This window comes from Chinchilla lanigera, unplaced genomic scaffold, assembly GCF_000276665.1.
Source record: "Chinchilla lanigera isolate Chin_1 unplaced genomic scaffold, ChiLan1.0 scaffold00001, whole genome shotgun sequence".
NCBI classification, from domain to species: domain Eukaryota; kingdom Metazoa; phylum Chordata; class Mammalia; order Rodentia; family Chinchillidae; genus Chinchilla; species Chinchilla lanigera.
In genome coordinates this window covers 11,459,306-11,471,392 of record NW_004955402.1, presented here as the reverse complement: position 1 = coordinate 11,471,392, position 12,087 = coordinate 11,459,306, and the positions used below count along the sequence as shown (strand labels likewise).

The window sequence follows — 12,087 nt, the reverse complement described above, 5'->3', positions numbered from 1 at the left end:
GAGGAGGGAGGAGGGAGGAGGGGGAGGAGAAGTCCACCAGGTGAGAACGGGGATGCAGAGCCCAGGATGAACGGCGACACAGACCGACAGAGATGCGTGAAGCTGCAGGGATGTCAGGAGCGAGGGCACTGAGGAGCGCAGGGCTGGCACACGGTAAATGGGATGAGGTCTGTGAAGATCTGGGCCATCAGCCCACTGTGTCTGGATGGGGCAGCACTGCCATGACTACTGCTGCCTCCACCACTGCGATGTCACTACTGACGCAGGGCACTGCCTGCTAAAGAGCAGCAACAAGGCACACGGGCTTCTGCTCCCCTCCTCCCTCCCACAGCTACTTCCTGAGCTCTCCTTCCAAGGCCAGGCACTGCACAGGCGCGGGGGAGTGAGGAAGGTGCAGACAAGCGCGCCTCCCCAGAAAGCTCAGTGCTGGGTGGGGACACCTTCCCCAGGGCTGCGGTTCTCTGACACAGACGTAGAGGGCACCATTGAGCGCACAGGAGACACTGCACAGGGGAGAGAGTGTGCAGGGCCCACTGAGGACCTGAGGGAAAGCACAACTCTCTGTACTGACCACCTCGTCTGGACTCACCGGGTTCCCGCTCACCCGAGCGGCACTGACCACCGCCCGGCACATGCGCCTCCGCCGGCTCTGTGAGCCCCACGTCTGCGAGGTCAGTGACGCATGGCCCACACCCGTGTACGCCAGCCATGCCTCCTTACGACTGCTCATAAAGACTGCACAAACTAATGACATGTGAAAAGAAATGTTATTTCTGTGAAAAATCACTGAATGCTTTGAAAACTATTTTAACAAGGCAAGTTGTTGGGAAAAAAACCACCGCAGTTGAAATTAAGATAGGCAAGACAATTCTAAGAGATTAAGGGGACAAGTGGTAAAAACCCCAAAGAACTGTGCACCTAGATTCTGGGTTCCCTGACAGAAGCCCAGCCCAGAGCTCCCAGCGATGGGTGGAGGTGAGGGTGGGGTGACGGAGCTGTGGACTCTCCACACGGAGAGAGCAAGGGCTGTGAGAACGTGGCGGAGGGGCGGCAGCAAAGCTCACAAAGACAGAGAGGGCACGGGGCGTGCAGTCTGCAGGACTGCCATAGCAAGTGCCCCACAAGTGTTTTAACCTGTTCCCGACAGGGCCATAACTCGTGTCTCGCTGCTGGGCAGTTCTGAATCACCTGTGGCCCAAGCTGCCAGTCATGCATGAACCACTGGTGGTTCAAGCCAGTGGCAATAGGTTAAAGCACAGAAATGAGTTGCCTCCCAGTTCCGGGGCACGGAAATCCAAGATGAAGGTGTCGGTGGAGTATGTTCCCTCTGAATGCAGGGGGGTTCTGTCTTTCCAGGGCTCCCTCCCAGAACCTGCTAGTTATCTCCTTGGCTTGTGGCAACACCAATCCAAACTTCACAAGGCAGAATGTTATCCCTGGGTGGCGTCCTTTTACAAAATCAGGACAGCAGCCTCACTGGACTGGGCAGCCATCCCACTCCAGTGTGACCTCCACTTAGCCAGTTACACCTGCAATGGCTCCGTTTCCAAATAAGGTCCCATTCTGAAGTACTGGGGATAATGACTTCAGTGTATGGATTTAGGGGGACACAATCCAGCCCAGGACACGGAGGAAGGACAAGCAGGTTGAGTATGGTATCACAGGGCCATCTCCCCCCGTTCTTCTAGGAGAGCTCTGGTGGCGTGTCCTCAAGTGTGGCCTTGAACTAGAGCCATCCACTAGCAGTCATGTCTAGAAGCACACTGTCCTCTCCTGGTCTTCTCACCAAAGGGAAGATTAAAATGGACTTCCTAAGGGAGGGTCCTGTCTAACCGGAAGCGGCTTTCAAACCCCCTGAATCTTTCCTCTGCAACTCGTCTTACTTCCTGTGAAGCACACCAGCTGAAGAGAGCAATAAGGACTTGCGGGTCATAAGCTCTGCTGCAAGGAAGACCCACGCACGAGGCTCTGAGCCCAGTCACTTAGTATCAGAAATTATTTCCCTCAGCCACCACATGAAAAGCCAGCCTCATGCCCACGCTTGCTAAAGAGGTGCGCACCGGTGCAGGTGGTACCGTCCCTGCCCAGGCACTGGGACTCCGAGGAAACCCGCATCCTCCATGTTGAGTGACTGTGACAGCTCTGCTGGCTCCTTGCCGCCTCCCACCAATCACCAGCACATGCAGGTGAAGCGAAGAAAAATGCAGCGGAGAGGCTCACGAGACTTTGGGACCCACTGGCCTGCCGTCTACTTGCTGGGCCCCAGGACTGAGGTTTTGCTGAAAATCGATGATAAATACTGAAACTAGCAGGTCTGCGGTTTCCTGCTGGCTTCCTCCTGCTGGGAACTGTGGGATCCAGTGCCTTCCTCCTGCAGGGGATGGTGGGATCTGGTATCAGCAAAGAAAATAAAAGCCCTAAGAAGGGAAGAGCGAGCCCTGCAAGGGCCGATGCCAGACCACGCCTCCCGGAGCACATGCACCATCTGATCACAGATCGTGGATCTGCTTCAGGGGGGAAAAGGTAATGACACTGTTCTTTTAAGACCACCCATCTATGTTTATTTTTTTAAACGTGCCACTTCCTTCAACTCATTTTTCAAACTAAATCGGGCTGATGAGCTGGAACGATGAGACTGCAGACAAGGTCTTAGTTTACTTGGGACCCGTCTCTCGCCCTTTTCCCACCACAGATTCCTGGGACAGGAAGGAATGGCCACAGTGTTAGTTTAGTTCCTGCTCTTTTATCATCTTCCTTTACAAAGCAGACAAAAGGTGCTAAAATCTTCTCTTGATATATTTTTCAAGTGTCCCTACCAAGTTCACAGTTTAGAGAGAAAACATGTTGGGCTCAGTCCTTTATCCATTCTCCAATCCAATCCTTTTTAATTGCTGTAACTTCCTCCCCAGGGACAAGCAGCTTAGTCTGCTTATGGCTGAGACGACTCTTGCAGCAGCCCCAGGAGGTGGCCCCGGCTGGGCACGCGGCAGCCTGGTGGCTGAGCGCTCTTGTCCCTCGGTCGCTCTTTCTCAAAGGCAGACGCTTATGAGCCTGGAGAACTGCAAGCACCACGAGTGAAAGTCCTTCCTTTCCTAATAGGACCGTAAGAGTCACAGACACAAGTGTCCCAAAGCCACAGGCTGTCTCAGCCTTCACGTTCAGAATCTCCACCTGCCACTCCGACACCTCAGTTGTACGTGTCCAGCAAGGATCTCGCGGTGGCACCAGCTGGCTTTGCTCAGGGCAGGCTCTGTAATGTTGGTCGTCCCCCAGGCTCCTGTGCCCTGGGACGGAGACTCGCCTTCCGTTTGCTGTTCCTCCTCCCCTGTACTCAGCAGGACTCTGCAAGGTGCTAAGAGTAACTGGCGGCTCCACTGGACAACTGCCCATGCCAGGACACTCAAGGGCCCACCGCAGAAGCTGTGGTGTGGGACCACTGGCCGGCCCTCTGTTCAATGAAGGGCTTGCAGATGTGTTGGTGAACAGTTTTCTAAAGACACCTTGAGTTGTTCTTCAACTTCCTTTTAAAATGAATTCACTTTAAGAAAATGATACACACCTCGCTTTACTTTTATACAACAAAGATGCTACCCAAGGTGACCTGCCATGCTCTTCTTTGACATCTGGTTGGCCAGAGTGACTGGAGCTGTCTGCTGCAACCCAGAGCGTGCCACCCCTCTGCTCGGCACCCCTGCGGGCCACCTGGACCCCACTCAAGCAGACGTCCCCCACTTCTCAGGGCTAGTCTCCTCTTTTCTTCACAAAACACCAGCTTCCCTACAGCTCCTCAAACTCCTCCACGCTCAGGCCTTGGGGATTCTACCACTGCTGGTCCATGCACCCCGCATGCTCCTCCCAGTGGGTGGCTGGCTCTCTTGCCCTCCACCCCAAGGTCTCTCCTGGGACCCCCCAACATGCCTGCCACGTCTCCCGGCCCCCAACTGCTTCAGTCTTTCTGCACAGCACCTAGATCCCATCTCCTCAGATATGTTTAACTGTTTCTCATCCGTCTCAGCTCCTTGAAGCAGGAACTCCGTTTCATTCGTGGGTGCAGCTGGCAGAACCAAGCGGGTGGCAGTGGCAGTGTCGAACAGATGCATGTGTATCCAGCCGCCTGCGTGCCCCGTAGTTACCCGGGTGCTTGCTCGGAAGGAGGAGCAGCATTCCAGCCCAGGCATCCCACTACTAAGAGCACCCCCTTGGTCAAAAGGCACGGCGGCAGGTGAAAATCCCTGTACCGTAAGTCAGCACGTTGTGGTGGGGTCTGAGCAAAGTCCCTGTTGAATTCTGACTTTTAAAAATCATTAGCTAAAGGCCAAGGACTAAGACTAGCTTATGCAAACCAAAGAATGGCATGAAACACCAGAAGCCCAGGAAGAACTAGACCACTACGAAGAAAAGGAAATCGGAACCCCACTACAGCACCTGCAGCTGGGATGCACAGGATTCCTCCCAGGAACCCAAGGCCATGCATTCACCCTAAGACAGATCCAACCTACCAAGACACGACTCGCTGGCCGCAGCACAACAGATGGCTGACCCCGGTTGGGTGCAAAAGCCACGTATCTCTTTAATTAGGACAAGTTGCGTCCGCCTGCACTGCTCTCGTGCCTGACTCTTGGCCCAGGTGGAACTGACTTGCCCGCTACATGCTCAGATATTTTCCCTGCGAACTTCCAAAAAGTCTCTCTCTGTGTAGTGACTGACAATGAAGCTATGCTGCTGTATTCCTGCCAAGTTTAATCTTGAGGCGGGCCCAGCACTTCTGGTCTTGGTTCTTATCTGTCACACGTGTTCTCTCCTGCTCTCCACACTGGTGCTCAAAATCAGGCTTATGGGCTTCCCCGCCAATCCCTGGTGCAGAAGGTAGAGGCGAACCGCTGACCTTCGGGACACCACACACTGCCCTACTCCTGGCTCCCTTGGCTGACACAGTGAAAGCTCAGCTACCAAACTTCAGCTGCTGCAGCTTCTCTGGCTTTACGATTCCCTGAGCTCTCTCCACCACTCTACCTGCTGGGACATATGCAGTAATGAGAGCAGCCTAACAGTCTGCTGAAACTAAGATGCAGAATGTTGCCAGCAGCCCCCTAATCTACTAACCTAGTTATTCCACTAATACGGAAATGAAGTTAATTTAAGATGACTTTTCCTCAGTGAACTCCTGGTGACTGCTAGCAACCTCCACACTCATTTCTGAAAAGCACACAAACCATCTGCTCCCAATCTCTGCCAGCAATCGGCCTGCGGCTTGCTGGCCACGGTGATTATTAGAATCTACCCTCTGCTACCATCGCAGATTCATTTTACTTTATCTTAAGGCAACCGTGGCTTGGCATAGACTTAGAACTTCTTTTGTTCCCCATGGTGTTTTAAAGATCATTTGTATTTCCAAATTCTTTCCATTCTCCAGATCCAGCCCTAAAGACAGACGCCACAGAAAAGGCCTCTCCATCCATTTAATCAGCACTATGGAGCCCCACTGGGGGCCAGGCGCCATGCTGCTCAGAGCCTGTACGTCACAGCTCTGCTGGAAGAGGCTTAACATGGCCAGCGGCTAACATCTGCCGACCCTGACCATCGACCCCAAGAAATTCAACACCCTTTCTCTGCCTCTTCCTAATATGGTTATAAAAGCCCCATTGGTGTCACGGGTGTTTCATTATTTCATTTAGCAAAATACATATAACATAACCTTGGACAGGTTAAGTGTACAATTCAGTGTCATTTAAGTACATGCACAACGTATGTGAATATCATTATCCATTTCCAAAACGTTTCCTTCATCCCAGACAGAAACTGTAGAAATCCACTGAGTAACTCCTCCGTCTTAGCCCCTGGCCACCTGTAATCCACATACTTCCTGCCTCTAGGGGCTTACCTATGCTGGCTGTAGTTCACAGACGTGGAACTGTACAATACCTGACCGTCTGTGGCTGGCTGAAGTCCTCCCTCACCATGGTGTCTTCCAGGTACATCCCCCTCAGCCTGATCGGCACTTCACCACTTTTTGTGGCTCAGGAAGGTTTCCTCGCACACATGCACCGCACTGTTTATCCCTTCTTCCTTCAGTGGACGCGGGCTGTTTCCGTCTCCGGCCATCACGAATGGTGCTACACTAACGTACAAGAGTCTGTCTGAATGCTTCCCTCGTCTTTCGGGGATGCACCTGGCAATGGTCATTAGGTCACTTGATACCCAGCTTTTGGAGGACCTACCAAGCCGCCCTCCATGGTCACGGAACCACCTTGCATTTCCATCAGCAATGTGCAAGGGCTTCAGTTTTCTTCTTTTTCTAACAGTATTTTCTTCATTCTGGACTGGAGCCTCCTTTTTTTTTTTTTTTTTTTTTGTACCAGGAATTGAACTCAGGTCCTTGCACTTGCCAGGCAGGCACTGTGCCGCTGAGCTATAACCCCAGCTGCCCTCATACCATTCTTACAAGCTTGCTTAAGCTATTCTTTTCTTAGTCCTAATGATGTTTTAAAAATTTTTATTTTAAAGATTAAAAAAATAAAAATAACAGTTTCAAAACAGGTTAGTAGGAGTTACAATAATTAATACATTGCGTATTGTCTTCATAGTTGTTATTCAGAGAGTCCTAATGATTTTTAAAATTTCAGAATTCAGCACACTTTTCCCAAGCTCTACCATGGCATGCTGTGCTACAGAGTATGGAGTTTTGCCTCCCGCTGGTCTCTTTAAGAGAATAAACTTTAAGCCAGATATGAAGATGCACGCTTATAACCCTGCAGTCTGGGAGGCTGAGGCAGGAGGACTAAAAGTTTGAGGCCAGCCTGGGTAACTTAGTAAGAACCTCAAAAAAAAAAGGGGGGGGGTGCTGAGAATGTAGCTCAGTGCAAGAGGCCCTGGGATCAATCCCCAATATAATGAGAGGGGAAAAGCGGGGGAAGGAAAGGTACTGGACTGGAATTCTACCACCCTCTTTCCCACTGTGTGCTCTGTAAACTGGAATAATGAGTGCTTATTAACTGGGATAATTAGTTTCCAGTAGTTGCAATAAAAAAAATTACCACATAGTGGCTTAAAACAACACAGAATTTTTAATTTCTATTTTTTTTTCTAATTTTTTTTTTTTTTTTTTCTCCGGTACCGGGAACCGAACTCACGACCTTGTGCTTGCCAGGCAGGCGCTTTTGCCACTGAGCTAAATCCCCAGCCCCCTAGAATTTTTAATTTCTAATTCCAGAGGTCAAAGAGGGCTGGTGTCTGCCAGAAGCTCTGGGAGCATCGGTTCCCCAGCATCACCAGCTAGCAGAGGCTGCCTGCATGCCCTGCCTTGTGGGCCCATCTCCATTTTCAGAGAGGCCCAAGAAGTCTCATCCTACTTCACACAACACTGGTAAACCACTTTCAAGGACTCTGGTCACATGGGGCTCATAATCTCCCATTTAAAGCCTACTAGAAACATGGTCACAATGCCTTCCTCCTAAGATTGTTCCAAGGACTGTCTGGGTTTCTATGTTCTTCCCGTTCCTTGAGATTTAGGCTTGAAGACAGAAGCTGGTGTGTGAGGCACCTCCACCTACGTATTCAGCAAACACCCACTGAGTTTTGAGTCAATGAGACCAAGCCTATGAAGTACTTCAGGCCTGCCACGCAGTGAGCCAACGGGATTCATCATCCTCTGGCCATCTTCACAATCTCTTTTGGTAATCAGGTCCTAGCCAGAACTTCCTGGGATCTGTGTCCTCAAAACCCAAGGACGCACCGCTTTTGTTTCCAGCCATTAGTCCACTGTGACTCCCCAAGGCTCCAGAGTGTCATCTCCTTCGGCTTCCCCTACTGCTAGGGGCGGAACCCTGGAAGGGCCAGCTGAGAGCTCACTGTGCGCTGGGGTCGTGACAGAAGCTGAGGCCCATCACAATCCGGCCAGTGATCTGTGTCGGGGAACTGTCCTCCTCAGCCTCCCCCTGGCCCACTGCCTGTAGCAGACTCCCAGGTGCCTTCAGCTTGGTTCCGCTGCACTTGATCCACATACAAAGCCCTCTGAGGTCCGTGGCAGCCTCTCACTCTGCTCACACAGACAAGTGAATGTGTTTTTCACTGACAGTGACTGTACAACCGTACGCTTCCATCACAGGTGTCCACGTCCACCTCACAGGTGAGCGTGGCTTCCACTAAGGTCACAGGGGAAGCAATTCTTTAGGGTGGACACGGAGCCACCTGAGGCCTGCAGCTACTTCCTCAGCAGCTACTTTGATATTACCGATTGTGAGTTCAACTTAGGAGTTTTTATTTTGCTTTTTCAATGCTACAAGTACTGTCTCCCATGGTATCAGGTTTTCAACTTTAGGCAATCCCTCTGTCACCTCCTATCTCAAAATGGTACTTGAAACTCTCAGTTGGGTCAGACAGTCGCACAACAAGCTCCCCGCTCATCTCCTGAGCTGCTCTCTGGTCCTCATGTGGACGAGGGTCACAAGTCCTCCTCAGTGTGGCGGTCTCTTTCACAGGGCAGTACACCTGGGGATGAAGGAGCCTCAGTCACGGATTTCCCTGCATGCTGAGAGGCTGGGCTGTGTTAGCCGGAAGTCCTAGGCGGGGTGGGGGCACTGGAGACCCCAGCTGTCAGTCAGGTCTCTCCCACCCACCACGCTGTGACTGGAACTCACCCGGACGGCCCGGCCTCCTCGGCTGGGAGCCTCCACAGTGCAGCCTGTGACCGCGGGGGAAACCTTGTGCCTTCCTTGCAGAAAGGCTGGGTCACATCCTCCCATTCATCAGCGCCGACCACAATTTCCTCCTGTCGCCTCCGAAACTCTATTTTCTTCCTGGCTTCCTCCTGGGCGCTCTTTCACATGAGCACAATCCAGCCTTGCTAGTGAACGCAGGGAAGGTAAGGCCCTTTCGTGTTCCCTTTGCACAGGGAGACCGGCTCTCGCCTGGGCAGGGACGGCCCGCCGGCAACCTGTGGCCCTTCCATCTCTCCTTCCGCCCACAGATGTGCAGATCAGCAGAGTCTCCTACTCCCCTCCAAATTCTCAACAACCCTGCCAACCACTGTGCTTTCTCCAGAGTGTTCACGCTGTCCCTGGGTTTAGGGTGTGCGGGGAGGCAGCTCTGCGGTATGCTCTGGAAACCCCGCTAATCCAGCGCTTTCCTGAACTACGTCCTCCCCTTACCTGACCACGCCAGGGAGTTATCTGACTCCGTGTCCTGAACAGCCAGCAGCAAGAGACAGCGATATGACTAACTTGGTGCATTTCTTTGGCTTTGTCATGGTATTTAGGAATTCAAGCTTTTCCAAGTTTATGTTATGGTTAACGAGATTATGGGGAAAAAAAACACAAATGTAAATAAAAGATAATTATACTAAAATAGCATAAAAGCCTCAAAAGGAAAAGGTGGGGCTAAATGAATAAAGCACAATAATTCTAAGTGACAGCGTAAGAAAGAGATTTAGAGCATTCCAGTTAACAAGGAACGGCTGGATAAATTTTAACTAAATGCTCCATACTTAAAATATGAATGGATACCATGTAAAAATTATTTGAAGAACTCAATTTGCTATTCTGCAACCACTGCAATTGTTATGAAAGTACATTCCCTATTCCTAATTAGGGATACACACTAAGAATGTGAACCTTTAAAAAATCATAAAGACTAGTATCATTACACAGGTTGTAAAGTGTATTTTCTGCCATCAAGTGTCAGGAATTCTGGGCCTGAATGAGTCTAAAAACCTTGAGCGATTTTCCTTTTGTAAAGAGTAGCTCACGTTCGGGGGCCCAGGCGCTCCACTGGAAACCAGGAGACGTAACAAGACGACCTTAGTGGCAGGGCTGTGCTCAAGAGGGTGGCGTCTCTCACTGCCCATCCCAGGCTGCCAAGCATTGCGGAGCTGTGCTCCCCGCCCGCTGCCACAGCGTGCTGGCACAGCGATTCCAGCCCATCTATGCACGGCTTTTTAATATCAAGATCTTACACATTTCAACCGCAATCGTTTTTATTTACTAGCACCTCTCAAAACAACACACCTCCATCAGCTGTCGGCAGGCCCAGGAATCTGAGCCAGCGCCAAGGAGGAACCCGCTGGCGAAGTCCCGGTTCTGTTCTCCTAACGAGAGCCATCAGAGCCAGAGCCGAGTCCACGCTTGGGCACAGCTCCGCAGGGTGTTTATTAACCAGTGCCCGCAGCGGTGGTGAGGAATAAAAACAAAACCAAGACAGCAGAAAAACAACTATTTTTCTGTTCAAAGTTTCCTATAAAGACACTATTTGTATGCTACCCCAAATTCAGTTCTTTCCTGGCCTCTGTCTCTCATTTAGGCCTTAGGGAGCACCGTTCTCTAGCTCCCTCTTGGAGATTCCGAAGGAAATGGGAGCTGGCTACACAATGTCCTCCAGGCCAGGGATGGCGAACCTTTGAGAGCTTTCAATGATACAAACAGCCTGCTGCACCACATGTGTCAGAGGTTCGCCACTGCTGCTCTATGTCATAAAATATGGGCTACTCTTGCTCAGCTCTGGCTGTGAAACACCCCCTCAGTCCTGCCCTGTCCCCTGTGTTCTGCCCGCCAGCCCTGGGCAGGCAGCAGTGTGTGTGCTTGTGCAGTACCTGCCGTTCCTGGTGTCATGCTGCCGCATGTTCTTGATAAAATGAATCTTCTTAAAATTCTTTGGTCTGGGCGAACCTGAGAGAGTTCGACATCTGAAAAATAAAGTCATTTCAAAAAGTCAGTTGCCTGCTGGACAGCTGAGCCATCTCCACACAAAGACAGGAAGGAAAGAGCAGACAAATGCTTGGAGTCAACCCACGGCATGCAGGAGCTGCAGGAATAATAAAGACAATGCGGCTGGCAGCAAGGAAGCTTTAAAAAACCCAGTGACAGACAACTTCCTCGATAACACTGATAATAATTTATACGATGCTCTGAAAATCCAGCTAATGAAAACGATTGTCCAACTTACAATAACTTAACCTATCCCACTTCCAAAGACATTATTCTTCATTGTCATACTGAAAAGAATCCTCTTGAATCAACACAGGCAAAGGGAATAGAAAGTTGTAAATTCAAAGGATCTGGGACTGGGGAGATAACATGGAAAATTCAGTTTAAAAACAAACTTGAACCATTTTTCTTCCAGAGCAGGATTTGGGCCTGAATTAGCTGGCCAGTTGCAACTTCCAATCTGACTACACTTGGGAAGTCACCACTTAAATATGAGTGGGAATGGGAGATACAGTTAGTGGATATTTTTTGTTTTGTTTGTATGTATGCATGTATGTTTTTTTTTTTGTTTTTTTTTTGAGTCAAGTTCTTGCTATATGGTCCAGGTGGGCCTTAAACTCATTATGTAGCTCAGCCTAGACTTGAACTTATGGTGATCCTCCTGTGTGCCACCACACCTGGCTGCTTAAAGACAAATTTTGTTTATTTATTTATTTTTTTGGTTTTTTTTTTCCAGTACCAGGAATCAAACTCAAGACAAATTTTAAAAGTGATATGCCCAAGTGACTTAGATTCAAAACATTCTGTTTTTTCTTCTTGGAATGTAACATTTGCTTGTGTTGTAAACTTTGAAAATGCCAAAGGCCACATAGATCTTTTTAAAAATTTTTAAATTTTTTTATTTTAAAAAATAAAAGAAGGAAAACATGTTAACAGACATCCATTTACAAAATAGCATAAGAACAATACAAACAAAACAGAGTTACAAAGTTGTAGGAAATTAACAATGGTTGTTGTATTATGTATTGATATCTTCAAAGTGGTTTCTCAGGAAAACAAACAGACACACAAGATTGATCAAACAAGTAATCATTAACTGTTTCTTTCTGTAGAGCAATAGAAGACAGCAGTACAACTATGTTAGCTATCCTGTATATACGTACTTACATAATTTCCTCTTCTTTTCCCTTCTTGTTTCCCACACCTTAGTTGCCCTTTACTTTTGAGCATTTTCCTTTCATAAAAATTTTTAAACTTTGAGAGAGGGTTTTGCTAATTCACTAAGTTGCCTAGGCTAGACCTGAACTTGTAATCCTCCTGTCTCAGCCTTCCTGAGTGTTGGGATTAAGTTACCTAGCAAATTTTAAGTTATAAAACTACAACAGCATCA

The 12,087-nt window shown here is 49.4% G+C and overlaps 1 protein-coding gene across 1 annotated transcript in view; it reads right to left on the bottom strand.

Annotated features, from left to right (window-relative positions):
* Positions 1–12,087, bottom strand: part of Cables1 (Cdk5 and Abl enzyme substrate 1) — a gene marked incomplete at its 5' end in the record, with an annotated part of 98,220 nt that overhangs the window by 42,740 nt on the left and 43,393 nt on the right. The window contains 1 exon segment of the mRNA XM_013503852.1: positions 10,583–10,675. Coding sequence (XP_013359306.1) covers positions 10,583–10,675 — 93 coding nt within the window.